Source organism: Berghia stephanieae, chromosome 3, assembly GCF_034508935.2.
Source record: "Berghia stephanieae isolate SIO BIC M18660-M18661 chromosome 3, UCSD_Bste_1.3, whole genome shotgun sequence".
Classification (NCBI taxonomy): domain Eukaryota; kingdom Metazoa; phylum Mollusca; class Gastropoda; order Nudibranchia; family Aeolidiidae; genus Berghia; species Berghia stephanieae.
In genome coordinates, this window is record NC_088362.1 from 25,474,539 (window position 1) to 25,492,467 (window position 17,929).

Sequence of the window (17,929 nt, forward strand, 5' to 3'; positions counted from 1 at the left end):
TAATAATAATAATAATAATAATAATAATAATAATAATAATAATAATAATTAATAATAAGTGCATTGAGTGAAATCCCAATCATGGTTGCCCAAATAAAACTGGCGCTAGAATCCCGACTACCTGTCTAAACGAATGTTGTTTGTACGATACATACTAACTACACGTTCAATATCGGGGGCAGAAAATATACGTTTGGTTTTATGAAATTAAAACAGTAGTCCCACATTGTTCTTTGATGTTATTTGTGGTTGCATTTGCTTTGAAACTTACACATTATATTGTGTTACATTGTTTACAAAATATTTCTGGTACTCGTATGCATGTGCAGTCAACGGACCACCGGTCAATCGTGTTCTTTATTATTTTATTATTAATTTTGGCTTGACATCTTACATATGTGAATTTGACAGGTTGTTATGGATGGTAATTATAACATTAAGTGATTTTTAAACATTTTTACGGCGTTTTAAATGTCTTTCTTGCATTCATTGCCGAGCACCTCCACTTTTCTGTTACCATTTTAACGATCAGCTGATTTTCTCTTGCCTCCCCTTTAATTTCGCGGACTTTTTTCAGAACGAGGCGTGGGAGTGGCTAATAACAAAATATTTTGTTGAGCTTGAGTTATAGATAAATTGTTATCGCTTTATATGAATTATATCGATTTTTATACGATAAGACGTGATTATTATTTGTGATTACTCATTGTAGAAAGTATTGATTTTGTTATCACGTTGAAGAGGTGAAGGTGTCAGTGTGGCGTTATAGTTTATATATATATATTATATATATATATATATATATATATATATATATATATATATATATATATATATATATATATATATATATATATATATTGTCATGTCATCTAGCAGTCACTTATCTTGTATATGAGTGTACTCAAAGTACGTACAACACTACTCGACGGATGATTAGGGAAATCGCGATGATCACCAACGTACTGTGAGAAAAAACAAAACCAATACATTACAAAGAATTTAGCCAGAAAATTCAACCTTCAAATATCGTTCGATTAAAATTACCCTCATCTTGTAAAACTCGAAATATTTAAATATTTGATTTTAAAATGTCATTGACTCTCGTTTTGTTTGTTTTTATACGGTCCTATGAACGTGTTTTGACGTGTTGGAGCGAATTGGCGCAAATATTGTGGAATACAACAATTTACTCTTACTGCAAATTAGCCATGTTTCTCTTATCGTTACAACTGCATTTATTTAACTATTGTTTGGGTATAGTATATGAAAAGTTGGTCAGCCATAGTAGACCCCTATATCCATCAATTCATTCTGGAGTGGATTAAATCCCGAGCAAATAAATGCCCCTGGTTTGATTGTTGTATTGTCTCTATGCCAGAGTTGTAAGTTTGACGATTTTAAAGCCAAATTCAGATTTGAAAAAAAAAGAAAAAAAGCTGAAAAGTGATCAGTAATATTTATTACTTGGCATAATTTTGCAGACTATTTGACATTTTATTGACTACTACTTGTTTGGCATTTTACGCAAAAACAGTCGGGTCAATCCTGCTGTATGTATTGTATTCATGTATGTATGTATTTATGAGTGTGTAGATAAGGGCAATGCCTCACGTGTTCACCTTTCACAGCTCTTGTCGTCGTCAAGGCTGAATCAGCTGATAACATTTGGCGTGGCCTTCAGCTCTTGACATTTCGAATTATAGACACAAATTATTGCCAATCTCCCGGAGATACGGATTCGTGATTTGAACTCTCGAGGCATTATCGTGATCCTGGCTTGGCTGGGAGGACCGACTTGAAAACCCGTGGGGAATTTAGGGAGGGGAGGGGGGGGGGAGAGAGAGGGAGAGGGAGGGAGAGAGAGAGAGAGAGAGAGAGAGAGAGAGAGAGAGAGAGAGAGAGAGAGAGAGAGAGAGAGAGAGGGGGGGGGGTATGACATTGAAACTCGGTGCCAGTGTTTCGTGTTAAACCATATTATAATCTTTTTTTTTTTTTTTTTTAAATGAAGGGGCTTTTTATAGAAAGGGGTCTAATAATATGTATATGTATAGTAACGTAACTCTCGGGGTCCCGATAGCTCAGTTGATAGAGCACTCGCTTCACACGCTAAAGGACCAAGATCGAGATTTATTTCTGACCCCCCCCCCCCCCTTTTTTTTTCCCCCACCCAGCAGCGAATGGGTAGCTGGATCTGTTAGATTTGGCGGAAAAAAACTTTGCGATAGACTAGCGGCCGATCTAAAGGATAGCAAGCAATTGTCCGTGTCAGTCACGCTATAGAATAGAAACCGGGATAAGCTCCGGCTCCACGGGCCAATAGCTCTAAATGAGGAAACGTATCTCTGTAAAAACCTTTTATTATGTGTGGAACATGCTCACCTGTTCTTTAACTCTCTCAACACTAACTATCTAGCTCTGTGCTATCCTCCTTCCGAGAGATTTTTGGTGCTTTTCAAAATTGAATTAAAAAGATATACTCGAGCTTAAAGTAACAAAAATGCCGTGTACATAGTTTTAATTAAATACCATTATTACGTTTATTCAACAACAGTAGCTTTAATAATATGACCATAATTTGTCTCAGAAAAATGTATTTAATGACTGGGTAAAAGTAACCAGGGGCCACCGAGAAAGGCGGTGTTAGGGTTGAATGAGTGAAAAGAGCCATTTCATTGTCAGAAAAGCTGATTTCGGCCTAAGGGAGATTACTCCAATGACTCAAGCTGACACGAGTGACCACCAGCTGATATCAGCATAGAGAATGCCAACAGTTTGTGTATGAAAGAGCAACAGTTTCATTAAGTGCTATTATTGTACCACTGCTGATCTCTATGGTGTGTGTGTGTGTGTGTGTGTGTGTGTGTGTGTGTGTGTGTGTAGGAGTGGGTGGGTGGGTGTTGTCATTGCTATTTTTACTGACCGGTGGAAAATTACCGACTAGAATAGTAGTAGTGGCCTCGCGTCGTATCCATCGTATGACATCGTATCCGTATGACAATGTTTTAATAATAGTAACTACATGAAATTTTACAATAATTTCCCCTGATTACAATCCGGGTTCGAGATAATCAAACAAAACACAATGATCGACGAATGACGCATACCACCACGAAGTGGACTTTCAATTTAGATCCCATTTCGTTGGAATCCTGGAATTATTGTATTGTCATCAAAAACGCGATTGCGATGATATGATATGCCTTCTGTTACAAAACATCAATAAACGAAATTTTTTTATAAAATATTGTCTTTTTGACATTGCAAAATATGCCCACCACCGGCACATTTCAAAAAGATATACGACTCTAATTTCAGTAAATGATAGTATGCGCTTGGTTAAGGAACTCACAACATTGCCATCCGGAAGTATACCGGACCAACACATAAAACTTTGTGTAACCATGATCGTTTATAGTCAGGTTAATACAGTTAAGTGAGAATAAATCATAAACGCGGATGGCAAAAAAAAAACAAAAAAAAAAAACAAAAAACAAAAAAAAAAAAAAACAAAGACATGAGTGACGTCAACTTCGAGCTATCTATACTTGATGGAATTTTTCCATTTCTTGTATTGTAAAATACCCTTCCTATGAGCGTTCTTTATGGTCACGTGATCTTGGCATCATTAGTATATACAGATAAAATATAGATTATTATGTGCGTCGTCGGATGGACATACGACAATGACTGACGTGTTCGTTGTCTAGATAATGATATTGATAACGATGTAACACGACATATCATTACACACAAAGTCTTAATCTTAATCAATTGTCTTGTAACAAATGTTACTGGACAGTTACAATGCATGGGTTCGTTTGAATGTCAGTGGGGATTTTCCCCTGAATGATTTGTCTTATAACACACAAGGGTGTGTGTGTGTGTGTGTGTGTGTGTGTGTGTGAGAGAGAGAGAGAGAGAGAGAGAGAGAGAGAGAGAGAGAGAGAGAGAGAGAGAGAGAGAGAGAGAGAGAGAGAGAGAGAATTAATTTGTTCGTTTTATCACCTCAGGTTTTGACAGTTAAACAAGCTGATATAAATACCCTCCACATCAACCCGCACCTACCCCCGCAGTTCTCTACCCACCCACCCAACCAACTCGACCACTTCACTTCAACTGAAGGACTGATATCATTCTGTACCCCCCCCCCCCCTTTCCCCTTTTCCCCCACCCCTTCGTTCCAGTCTCGATTTATCTCTCTTCCGAGTCTAAATTCTAAATATAGACCGTAATTCGTTGCCATGAGCTCAGCATTATTTTAGTGATTTTGTCAGCAGACGACCCGCCGCCCGGTCTTGCTTTCCAGCTGTTTCTGCCGCGACTACCGGCCCCCATTGTATGGTTATACTATCGTCCTATATAATACACAATACGTTGAGTCAATAAAGGAAATGGTGTGGCCTTGTCATGACTAATGCATAGATACTGCAATTCTGCCGTACTCTGGAAAAATCCATATTTAAAAATTTGGCCAGAAAATTCGTCCTTTAAAAATATCGATCGATTTAAATGACCCTCGTCTTGGCAAAAACTCGCAAACCCGGGACTTCACTGAAGAACTTGGAAAAGGCTCTTTACTCGCTTTCTCTCACCGTACTCGGGTGTAAAATGAGTACCGGGTCGCTGTTGTCTCTGTCGGAAAAAATTGTAATGTCGCCTAACAGGCGTCATGTCCCGTCCTATTATGTTAAGTGTTGCTGTTGGCCAGGGACGCCGTGTAAAGCGCTCTGAGAACGTTTAGTGGATATTGCACTATATAAAAGCTCACATTTTGAGGAACTTGATTTTGTAACCGTTGTAACCGTGTCCTCAGAATCTTCTCCTTCAATCTTGAATCATATCCTGCCACCCTCGATGTCCCCCCACCAAAAACAAGCCCCCCCCCCCCCCCCCCTTAATCTTACCGTGTTCTGACTTTTAAAACAACTCGACCCTTGCTTGGTCTCCTCTCACGTGCTATTTGATTGGCTGTTCAAATATCCTTGTCGCTTCTCGATGGAATATGAGATCTTGTTGAAATTGCTTGTAACTTCCCCTCTAAGTGGATGCTTGATGCCGTCAAGTACTGTTTTTTGGTTGTGTTTGCGTGTTTGTACTTTGAGTGGAGAGTTAAAGAGAATGTTTGTTTTGCTTCTTAGTGTATATCGAGTGTTGGGTCAACAATTCTGTTTGGCCTTGTAGAATTACGACGATAAATTTATTGGTCATTTTTCTTCTGTATTTAGTTGGACCTATTTTTAGACATTTCAAGGTTATTTTATTTGATTTCCTTTTAAATGAATAGAAATTTTCCGCTATAAGCAAAATTCCGTTAAAATGGATATTATATAATATATATAATATGCTTTTCTGTCAGTAAATTAACGGTACATATTCATTGTCAACATTATTGTATTATATTCATAGTTGCTATTTCAATATATTCCAGAAAAATGCCTACGTCACCTCAGAAAATGTTTCGGATTTGTTTGGGGTTTTTTTCATTTTCAATTCACACTTTTTAAATAGAGAAGTTAAAAAAGGTTTTTATTTGAAAATAATAATAGATTTTTGATTTTGAAGAACTTGTTAAAAGTAGCTTTTGCACGAATTGTTTTTAGACGTGCTCTTTACGAGAAAAATAGGCTTTTTAACTCTTTTATTTAATGCCCCGTCCTACAAGATAAGTCTTGCTGTTGCCCAGGGACTCCTTGTAAAGCGCTTTGAGCTCGTTTAGTGGATATTGCGCTATATGAAAGCTCAAAAATCTCAATGTTATTGTAGCCAAGGGCGGCTGTTGGTTAACGCTTATATATATTATAAAAACAAAAACCATGTATTAATAGTGCTCAACTTTTTGATAAAAGGAGATTTATAAAACATTTAAAGTATAATTCGCTGTCATCAGGAAGTGGAAGTGAAAATAGATTGTTGTGTTTTTCGTACTTTCCTAGATGTTAGTTCGTTTCTTCTGCAGACATAGAAACAAATTATAATTATACTTGAAATGTTTTATATAATATATATATATATATATATATATATATATATATATATATATATATATATATATATATATATATATATATATATATATATATATATTATAGATAGATCTTTTAGCAAGTTAAGATGGATAATGTGGTGATATCTCCTCGGTGGGCCCTTTAATCAGTTTAAGGCCATGCCCGCGCACTGTTCTATTTCAATATCATTCCATGTTGTCGTTAATTGGGTTATCGCCCATTGTGTCCTGGCGTTGATTGATGTCGGTGTCGAGGAACTCGATGGCCGCGCTATCTGATAAGGTCATGGTGATAAATTATAACATACGACATATCAAAGGGATACGACCTTGACCCCTCCTCGATGTTCGGCGCAAGCTTATTATAATTGGTTTGGTCAGAATCAGCTGATTGGATTGAAAGTTAAAGGCGTGTGGGTGGTGGTGGTGGTTGAACTTTCCGGTTTAAGTTATGTATTGAATTGGGTATTGCAGAGGGAGGAAGAGGAGGAGATGGTTGGAGCAGGGGCGGGTGTGAGTGTGTGTGTGTGTGTGTGTGTGTGTGTGTGTGTGTGTGTGGGGGGGGGGGGGGTGATTGAATTTAGATGATATGATATATATGTTACAAAGGGATCACTTTCCCCCCCCCCTCTTTTATGTTGTTTAACCATGAATATTGGTTGTTACTGGTATACTGGACGCAAGACAATGTCTTGTCACCATTTATGGTTGTTCCTAGTAATTCAGTGGCTTTGTATTTCTAACCTCTACATATTTTATGATGTTGTCAAATTACTTGTGTAGCAAGAATTTTATTAGAGAATGTGGGAAACGTTCATTGCCTGTATTGTTCCCATCTGAAGCCTCTCCATTTTCTTTCATTCGTTAGTATTTTCAAGAATTTTATTATAATTTTAATTATTTATATATTTTTTTCTTCTTCTATTCTTTTTGTCCAGACCAACAGTATTTTCCTGGATGCTTTCTTCCAGAACAACCGATTAGAGCATGCCAGTCAAGTAATGGGCTATCACCCCGATTACCTCAGAACCTTCCTGGCCACACAGAATTTCCTGCTTCGTGAAGACGGACCCTTGCCATACGATTATAGACACTACATTGCCATATTGGTAAGTCCCAGGTTTGAGAGTATTTCTCAAGATGAGGGTCATTTAAATTTGTTTTTTTCATAGCGCCCTGAGCACCTTGAGTGGAAGTGTGCGCTTTATTAATGCTTCATTATTATTATTATTATTATTATTATTATTATTATTATTATTATTATTATTATTATTATTATTATTATTATTATTACTCAACACAAAATAACAAACTGTGTCTTATTTATTCTCCAGGCCGCAGCTCGCCATCATTGTACCTACCTTGTTAAACTCCATGAACAAGAGTTCTTACTACACAACGGCAACCCTGATTGGTTGAAAGGTTTAGATCATGCCCCTGCAAAGCTACAAGACTTGTATGAGATCAACAAAATCCTGGCCCATCGCCCGTGGCTCATAACCAAACAACACATAGCTGTAAGTCTCCTTGTCTCATTCTTAGGAAATTGCATTGAATTACTAAAACATGTAAGGCAATATCCTCCAAGTATGTTGTTTTAATACCTCTTTATCCAGGTTCAACTGATGTCAGATTGTCAAAACTTGCCATATAGTTGGGTATATGATAAACGTTAAGGTTTAACAATGCAATAATATGGATGATGTTTTGATTTTGCAACATCATGTGTAATGTCTGAATGGGTTATGGTGTGAACATGTGTTTTGTGGTTTTTAAATTTTCAACATTAGAGTAATTACACCTATTTCTATTCTTCCCACAATTTCTCTATTTTTTGTGCCCCAACATTTTATGCGTTGTTTTAATTCTGCTCAATTTGGCACTCCTTAGTTACATATCGAACTGCATTTTTAAAGAATTTACTTTCCAAGATTTTTCTACTGAGAGGACCTGCAAAATATCTCTGTCGTCTATCTGGAATTTAGTAATGTATTTTTGTCCTTGTTTTTTTATGGTTGGCTGAAGAAGGGTTTTGAGCCTGAAACGTTCCATGTTTGGTGTTTATTTGTTCGTTGTCGAAGCTGTTATATTCATTTTTGTTTATAACATTAGAGTATCTCAGTGTTAATAATGACAATGAGAAAACCATTAACCTATTCTCTATTTCTCCCTATCTTATCAGAACCTATTAAAAGGATCTGAACCTTGGTCCCTATCAGAGTTGATGCACGCCATCATCATCCTGACTCACTTCCATTCACTGTGCTCCTTCATCTACGGCTGCGGCATCAACCCTGAGCTGGATCTCGACGGATTCTCCTACCAACGACTCAGTTCAGCATCCGATGACTCATCCGACTCCGGAGATGGATGTGACCACCGCCTCAGTAACTGTGATACCAACGATGTGAGTCAAATTCAAATAGATCGGACACGCAATTTCTAAAGTTAGATATGTGACCAATCGCATAAAAACAGTTCAATGAAAAGAAATGAGACTATAAGGATTCCAGAATATAATAAATGTTGACCTCATGACCTTTATCCCATCGTTATCCATCTTAAACGAGTTTTGGACAATTTGACACGGATTTTCTAAAAATGATTTTACCCGATGCTAATGAGGTAAAAAATATGAATTATTGCAATTTTGCACTCTAAAAGATGATATCCATTCTCCTCAATAAAGCATACGAACAAGTCTTATTTTGGGCTATAAATTCAAATGTCAGCATCTTAAACATACCGTTTTGAGGCGAGGAGTCACATATCTTCTAGACTTACCTCAGTAACTGATAGGTACCGATGATGGAAGTGAAATAGATATGCCAAACGGTTTTCAACCTTAATGTCAAGACAAGACGAGAAATCAATAAAATCAAAATAAAAGCCTTGGCACGTCCATCTGCCTTCACCTTACTTACAGTCGCGATTATCTTTGATGAACTGAGTTGCGACTTAATGACAAGACAAGACAAATTATTCATAGCATAAAATTTAGCAGGCATGATACTTGTGCATATAAATGTATTAAATTGTTACTAGCATAATTTTTGTAGGTCAAATTGTCTTCTTGTCAATTAAAATTTTTGGTTTGTAAAAGTCATATTTAAAATTAGGTTTCTCTTTAATGAGACACACTTAAGAAATGGAATTGAAAAACACTCACATTTTATTTTGACATTTCATCAAATGAATCAATACTGCCCTGAGGAAATATGGTACTGGACTTCCAATTTATTTCATGTTTATTTTAAACACTCATCTGTAACCAATTTCTGAAGGTCTGTGACCTTGTGATATTTCACCTTGAATGTTATCCTTTTTTCCCCAACTCTAGTCTTTTGGAAAAGGTGATGGTTTCTTTTTTTTTGAGTTCCGATGAACAGAAATGAGAATATAATAAATGTTGACCCCATGACCTTTATCCCATCGTTATCCATCTTAAACGAGTTTTGGACAATTTGACGTGGATTTTCTAAAAATGATTTTTCTGGTTCCAGATTTCCAGAGAAGATGCATCCTTGGGTGTGGAGGAGTTGATGGAGAAAATGAGGAGATTGAACGAGAATTCGTCCCAACTCACCAGTGAAGAGGAGCTCATCAAACGATTCAAGCTGGTGGAAAATCAAAATGCTGAAAGTAAGTCCTCTTTTTTATCCTTATCATTCTTAAGTGCGACTATAATGTGGTCTTGTAGTATGACACTCTCTATCAGATATAGGAAGGTCCTGGGTTCGAGGCTCACTCATCGCATAGTTCATGTTTTTCTTTTTCTTTTTTTTTTTGGTTCTTTTCCTCTAAAACAGATTTCAATATTTTTACGCCTTAAAATAATAGAAAGGAGTTAAGATTTGTTAACGATTTTTGATGTTTATATTTGCTCCAGGTCTTAGCTGCAAAATCACATTTACAAATAACCAAAAAAAAATAGTAACAACATTGGCTAATTATGACCAATTTATTTTTCCTCAGTCACCGTTCCGTCCAACAAAAAATCCTCCCCAAAAGCCGAGATCCTCCGATACGTGAAAGAATCAGATTTCTCCTACACAGACTTTGATTCTCGGGACACGAGTGGTGGCTACCCAATCTTCCAAGCCAGAGATTACTCCTGGGACGATCACGGATTCTCTTTGTCCAACCGTTTGTATTCAGACGTCGGGAACTTCCTTGACAACAAATTCTCTACGGCCTACCAGCTTACCTATTACACGATGGGTGACAACCGAGAGGTGGACACCTCATCGTTCCGACGTGCCATCTGGAACCACATCCATTCCATGTACGGAATCCTACACGAAGACTACGACTACTCGGAGGTGGAGCAACTCCTGGAATTCAATCTGAAAGCTTACATGAAAACCCTCACCTGCTACCCAGAAAGGTTACAGAAGAAAGATTATGAAAATGTCATGAGGGAATTCAAACATTCTGAAAAGGTGAGTTCATCATCTGATGCAGAGCTGCTGCTTCTTCTTTTTTTTATTTTAATTTAAAAAACTTTTTTTTTGTTTTTTGTTTTTTTGGTTGTATTCCGACATTACCCCATTCATCTTATTGATGTAAATGTATCATTACTATTATTTTTTTTCATTTTGAAAGAATAAAATGATAACTTTTGTCAGCTAGAATAGAATGTACATACAGGTTGTCATGCCCAGACCTAGTAAAGTATTATCAAGCTAAGTTATATTTTTTAGTAGGAAATTAAATACAATATTCAAAGTCGTATTTAGATAAGATAGGAAGTGTGATCAAGGCTTGATATAACATTGTTGTAATGGATTTGAGAGTCTTTCCATGACAACAATGAGCCCATACAAAATTGGGTTATCAGACCTGTATAGAAGTACAAACTGATCATGACGAATTGTTTGATATACTTTAATCTGTTTTTATCCAGATTGCAATAGCATTTAAAAAAAAAAAAAAAAGCAATGCCGTGTTCACCTCCAATTTCCACTTTTCTCTTCGCCAGGTCCATGTAAATTTGATGCTGATGGATGCCAGACAGCAGGCTGAATTATTGTACGCCCTGCGAGCCCTCAACCGATACATGACGTAGACAAGAACAATTCTCAAGTCCTCCCTCATCATCCAAAACCCTCAACCCACCCACCCTTGTCTTTTTAAAAAAAAAATTCCGTTCATCGCCCTCCTCACTTTGTACAATTTTCTAATCGTCGTCAGATTACCCAATCAACTCTCCGCTTCAGCTCGCCCACCCGCCCTCCTTCCCTCAGTCATTCATTTATCCATCCATCCATCCATCCTACCATCCACCTAAATGTCCATCATCCAGTGTTCTTAAAACATCAATTTAATCCCCCACCCCAACACACCCCTTCTCAAGAAGCAAGTTCTCATTACCAAAGCATCGGTTGATTTCTCACACTTTGGACTTGCCTTGACACAGTGTTTGACAGCTACGGACAAACCAGAGGATTGCCTCATTCTGACTTGGCACGGATTAGGGTTAATGGCTACATGCAATAAATGTTATCGTCATCGTCATCTTCATCATCATCATCATCATCATCATCATCATCGCTCTGAAAAGAGGAAAGCTGCTTCTTATCATTACCATTGATGCCAGGATGTTTTGATAAAACAATCTGACAATCATATTTGGAGATCAAATTTCAGAAATATATTAACGTTGTTGTTTTGGAGGCCTGTTTTAGGAACCCTTTGTTTGTTTGTTTTTTTGCCATTATATTTCTTGCATATTTTCCGCAATGACACTCACCATTTCACATTGTAGATGTCATTTTTTGCTAATTCGACTGAAAAGCATTCACTCAGATTTTACTGCTGATTTGTCTTGTTTGACATGGAATTTTGTTTTACTGTATGAAATCGACACAACTCATAAAAATCTGATTTAACAAACTCTCGTCCTTAGTTTAAATGTCAGCTCATGACTCCTAAAATAATACGAGAAGTAAAATTTATTTTTTGGATTTTATATGAAATTCCAAGTTTTGTAATTTGAGTATGGAATCAGACTGCCTAATTAGATAGAGTTTTGTTATGGTGCAGCTACCAGTGACCATGATATCTTATTGTCAATAATAACGTTGTGACAACAGCATCTAGGTAGGTCTTTAGTTGTTATTGCTTCCGTCATCAGCCATATCATATAGTCTATTCCAACTATGACATTATGAAATGCCTTTTTAGTTTTAGTCAGCTTTGATTTACCACCAGGTGTCACTACTGTACAGCTTTGATTTACAACCAGGTGTCACTACCGTAGGCTTTGATTTACCATCAGGTGTCACGACTGTACGGCTTTGATTTACCACCAGGTATCACTACCATACAGCATTAGATATGATAGACCTGCCTAGAATAGTAATGAACATTCTTTTTTGCTTAGCTTAATTTTTGCAATTGAAACGGATAAATTCATTGTAAGAGACATGAGATTTTTGATCGATTTCTCAATCTTTCAATGAACATTTTTTAACCTGCCATCGTGATAGGAAGCTGCTAGAAGTTGTGGACTGTAAAAAGTAATGCCTTGAAGGTTTGTGGGAATTACAAATTCTTTTCAATGAACAAATGAAATAGAATGAACTCACTCTGCCCCTTCCTTCTTCACAACCACCAGTGAATTTTAGAAATTTGAAAATATGTAGTAGTAGTAGTATCCCATTTTCTTCCTTTTTTACTGGCGCAGATATAACCGTAATGTGTTACAAGCACAGAAAAATCCTTTAAAAAAACAACAAAATATGTAGTCGTTAGTAAAGATTTGATGCCATCCCCATTACTGCCATTTTGTCACGGACAGATTGCATTTCATGATAGTCATGTTGCCAGCTGGTACCACCTCCCTCAGAAGGGGCATTAACTATAATATCACCCTCACTGCCACTGAGTAGCGTCAACTATAACCAGTGATCAACTTGTTGTCAAACGAAACAGCACTTCCCATTGAAGAAGCTTGGTTTTGAAATCCAGACATGTGAATTTTTGTTATCATGCGACGCACTTGATATTTTGGCTGTGTCTTTCTATGTGTGTTGATTCGTTGACTGTTGTGCATGGATGAGAGATAGTTTTGGTTTTTTTTTCTACATTTTTTAGATTTTATACATTCCGGTTAGGAATTGGTTTATTATTATGCCCTGTAGCTCAATTGTTAGAGCACCCGACTTGCATTTAAATATTACCTGGTTCAACTTGGCTTTACATTGTTTTGTTGTTTTGTTTGGTTTTTTTTTTTGTTGTTTTTTTTTTTTGTCCTTTCTTTTCATTCACCAGTGATTGGCGAGAATGGGCGAATATCAATCAAGCTGGCAAGAATCTGAATTAGAAGAGCTTTTGATCCAGAGGGTAGCAAGCAATTGTTATTGTCCCTTTTTTCAATGAAAAGTTCTCTGAATTAGAATAACATTCTATGCAGAGGGTAACAAGTAATTGTTAAGGTTCGTTTCATGCTACAAACACCATTTTTTTAAAAACCCTCTTGCTCTCTGATGGACTTGATGATTATAAAATGATTATGATCTGATATCAGAGCTAGAGAAAGGGAAACTTTTTGTATTGAGAGTGGAGTGGAAAAAAGCAACAAACTAATGTCAATTGTCATATGAAATCAAAAACATGTATTTGTAGATAGATGGGTGGATGGATCGAGGGGTAGATGGATGGATGGAGGGGTGGATGTATGGATGGATGGATGGATGACTGGAGAGATTATACAAGTTATAATGATAGTAAGACTGTAAACAAAACAAACAGATAAATCTAACGATATATATATATAAATAAGAAAAAAACAACAAACAAAAAACTAGTCACTGCTAAATGCTATGTCCTTTTATAAATCTGTACATACGTAATGGTGGAACGAATCAGAAGATGTGAATGCCTGGAGATTCAGGATGATTGTTTTTAAAATTTTTATTATCATTTATAAAACATAAGTTAAAGACGAGTTACCAAAAATAGCAACAGAGATGAATATTTGAGACGATTCCAGTTTAGCTTATTCGTCTTTTTTTCATTCAGTCTGGCATTTTAAAAAAATGTCTAACTAAAAGTCTGAATTCGAGGAAAATGTAATAGCGAATGTTGATATTGATGACCAACGAAAATTTAAAAAAAAAATTAAATGTAGTTTCCTTATTGAGTTTTGAATTTGGATTTAAAAAATTATTTCTTAACTAGTTATTTGAACTACATGTATTTAAAATTTTGACACAGAAAACTCATCCTTCAAATATCGAACAATTTAAAGTTAATAGATCGATATTGGAGGGATGAGTTTTCTGGCCAATTTAGAAAAAAAAAAAATTGATAATTTATTTAGAGTACTGCAATGAACTGTTTCAAGATGATGTGAGAATGTTATCACTTAAAAGATGGTTGTGTCTTTGTGGTTTTGTATATAGACGATGATGATGATGATGAATGGTACTCATTTGTACATATAACATGTATATTATTGTTTTTTTTTAAATATTGTCATTGGGGAAAGAAGACTCACCGTAATGTTCAAAATTTTAAAGTACTGCTACATAACTATGTTAATGTTAATGTTAATTTCCTTCATTGTTACAGTTATAGTGATGCGCCAAAGCATCAATTATCAGTTTCATCTTTTTGTTTTTCTATCTTTTTTTTTTCTGTCTTTTCTATTTCTATTTTTTTTTTCTTCTTTCAATTTTTTCCTTTTTTAATGTCTTTTTTTTAACAATTTTTTTTTTTTTTTTTTTAATTTTTTGTCTTGCTTTCAAACTGCTTAAGTTGGAGAAGATGGATGTGAGACATTCATATTTTTGTTGTTAATTATATTCTATTTTGTTCTCTGCCATTAATTAATTTCCAAAGTGTACATTCATTCATGACGCTGTATTTGTTGGTGTACATATTATATATTTACTACTCTAGTTATGTAAATAGATATGTCCAATGTTTATTGTCTTTTGTTTTTGTTTTTTTCATTGAATGGCAAATCTCTTATCAATGAATTCAAATCCAAATCAATTCCGTGAATGGTGAGTTCTGGCGAGGTGATAATTTGTTTCCCTCACACTCGCCCACCCTCGCTCGCGACTTAAATAAATAAATAAATAAATCGACATTCGCTTCCCCTCTGTGGTAATGTTAACATCTTGTTGATCCAACAATTCCTCAAATCCGATTCAAATTTATAATGACAATTGAATTGAGCAAATTCTGAAAGAATATTATGTTATGTTTATAAACACTTTGAATATTAATGGTTCTCATATTCACTCCTGGTTTTCGAGTAATTAGTAAAAATAGTATTAGTATTAATAGTACATATATATATGTTGATTGATTGATTGGTTTAAACTTTTAGTTCTTGATCATTCCATCGTCGGTGATAATATCAAAACCACTTACAGTGATCACAGGTGAACCAAAAATGTCTTCAACCAAAATGATGGATAAAATTAAAAAACAACGGGAAATGTTTTTACATTTTATTCTTCATGTTATTGTGAAACTCTTGAAAAACCAAAAATTATTGCTTTCTTTTCACTTTATAATATTAAAAATTAGGAGAAAAAAAAATACACAACAGAACATTGAAACGATGGATGATTCTATTGTATGCCAGACCTGGGCTGAAACATAATTTCTTGCACTTTTCAAACGTTAGATTTAGAGCTACTTGTCTTGTGCAAATTGTAAATTAGTTTGTTTTTCTACCTTAAAGAGATGAGCCCCTTCACGTGTCAACAATAATTAAACAATTTTATTTTCATCTGGTTATTATTAGTCACTGTTTTTAAACTTAAACTGAAATAAGTAAGAGAAGACAGTGCAGCAGACTTTCGGTCTAACTCAACTGATTTTTATCCCTGTGATGTCAAGATTTTTAAATCTCTGATATTATATTGATGTAATTTGGAATAGAACTAAAATGTAAAACAAACAAAAAAAAAAAAACATATGTAAGCATTTACATTGCGTAACTAAACATAAAAAATATGCAGTTAATTGAAATTTGAATTGGGGAATGTGCACTGAACTGTTACAGAGGTACAAATATCTACTTTAATACTTAAACATCTGGAAGTGAACCAACCATCGTGATGAATTTTTATCCATTTTTTTTGTGTGTGTGTTTTTAATTCAACAAGTGATATTATTATGTCTATGAATGTACGCCTGGTAGTATGTTTCACTAATGTCAGTTTGTTCCGTCTATCCCGCCTGCCTGTCATTTTTCTTGTAGTTGAAAATCTATCATCTCAAAGACATAATCAACCATCTGTCACTGATTGCCATATTAAATCTGCTCGTGCAATTCAAGAATTTAGGAATATTTTGTAAGATTCGGACAAAGTTCTATTCTATGGCAAATGATTTCGGTTCTAAATCTTAAGATCAATGTTGAAGCCTGTTTAGTAGTGAGACATACAATCAGCTCTCAATATAAAATTATTCCTCCTGTATTATGATACTATTATTCAATCGTGGATATTTAAGCTGGAGCTTAAGTTAATGCCAAAGACTGAATTATAATATTTTGGATGGGTTAGAAGAGTTAGAGTGTGAATTTTGTCTCTCTGATTTCTCAACACTAGCGAGAGCTTAGCCTTATTTGTCTTCCCTGGTGATTCTTTCAACTAAACTAAACCAAACACTAAAACTAAATCATTTATATTTATCTAAATGACCTAGTTTTAGTTTAGTTATTTTTTTAGTTCAGTTTTTAAAAATTGAAACAAAAATACCATAATTGTGTTCTTGTACGTGTTTGTGTAATTGTGCGTGTGTGTGCGTCATTTTGTAAACTAATGTTATAGTCATTGTAATAAATGTTATCACCCCCTACTGTCAAATCGTGTAAGTTGCCCCCCCCCCCCCCCCCCCCCCCCCCCCACACCTTTTTTTGTGTATGGACTTGTGTGGAAAGAACTGTTTAATTTTTACAAATAAGATTATAGTCTTAATCAGTTACCTCGAATGGCGGGGTTTAAAACGAAATGAATCTCTTTGAAGGAGATTAACCTTTTCGTAGAAATTGCCCAATTAGAGGTGTTTTGAATGACCTTACCTATATATTACATTTGTAATCAAAATGATAATATTGAGAAAGTGATCCATGCAAGTGTTTGCCCCCCCCCCCCCCCCCCCCATCCAACCACCGTTCCCATTGTTCCTCAGAGAGAGAGGGGGGTGTGCAGACCTCTACAACGATTTGATGGTCGTTTTTATTTATTTATTTTTTTAATTTAAAGAAGGTACGTGGCATTGCATTTTATGTACACAACACTCGTCTTTCAGTCCCAAGTAAATTTATAATAAATATTATGATAAATGTAGTTGATGTCATAATGACAATGCTTGGATATTCTACATCAAATTAAAATGTCAAAATCTTAAAAAAATAATGTCTTCATCTTGTTTTGTTGTCATTTAGTATTCCATTTATTCCACCCCTCACCCTAAATAGTATAATAACGCATAATGATATGTTCACAATAACAATATGTGACGTCAGATTATAAATCGTTAAATTTCACAAAAAATCAGATTCTTAAAAAGAGATATTATTTAAGTGTTTTTGAAGATGTCCTTTATTTAGAGATGACGAAATGGGAATCGATGTGAGGGGTAGAATAAAAGATTTCTTACACTCTTGCGTTTTGGAATTCGAACTTTGTTCCCAACGCACACTAGCAAGCTTGCACAGTTGTTGGGAACACGGTCGGAATTCCAAATGGCAAAAGTGTAAGAATCGTCCGTCCCCCCCCCCCCCCCCCCCCCCCCAAATACACTCACAAAAAGTGGAGCAGTTATGTAGCGCAATATTCACTAAAAGTGCCCAAAGCGCTTAACAATGAGTCATTAGCCACTAATAACACTTAACATGTACAACGAGACATGGCGCCTGTGTATGTACAGTGGATAACTGAATTACTCTAG

General features: G+C 35.5%; 1 protein-coding gene across 7 annotated transcripts in view; it reads left to right on the forward strand.

The window, feature by feature from the left end:
* LOC144967420 (sestrin-1-like) overlaps positions 1-17,394 on the forward strand; it is a 409,078-nt gene extending 391,684 nt beyond the window's left edge. For 6 of the 7 annotated variants that reach the window (XM_078904592.1, XM_078904595.1, XM_078904593.1 and 3 more), the window contains 6 exons: positions 6,946-7,116; positions 7,342-7,524; positions 8,190-8,414; positions 9,511-9,649; positions 9,983-10,449; positions 10,989-15,565. In XM_078904592.1, coding sequence (XP_078760718.1) covers positions 6,946-7,116; positions 7,342-7,524; positions 8,190-8,414; positions 9,511-9,649; positions 9,983-10,449; positions 10,989-11,075 — 1,272 coding nt within the window. In that variant the 3' untranslated portion in view covers positions 11,076-15,565. Of the gene's footprint in view, positions 1-6,945; positions 7,117-7,341; positions 7,525-8,189; positions 8,415-9,510; positions 9,650-9,982; positions 10,450-10,988 lie in introns of all 7 variants that reach the window. The other variant, XM_078904598.1, reaches the window with a different exon arrangement.
* Positions 17,395-17,929: the final 535 nt, after the last annotated feature.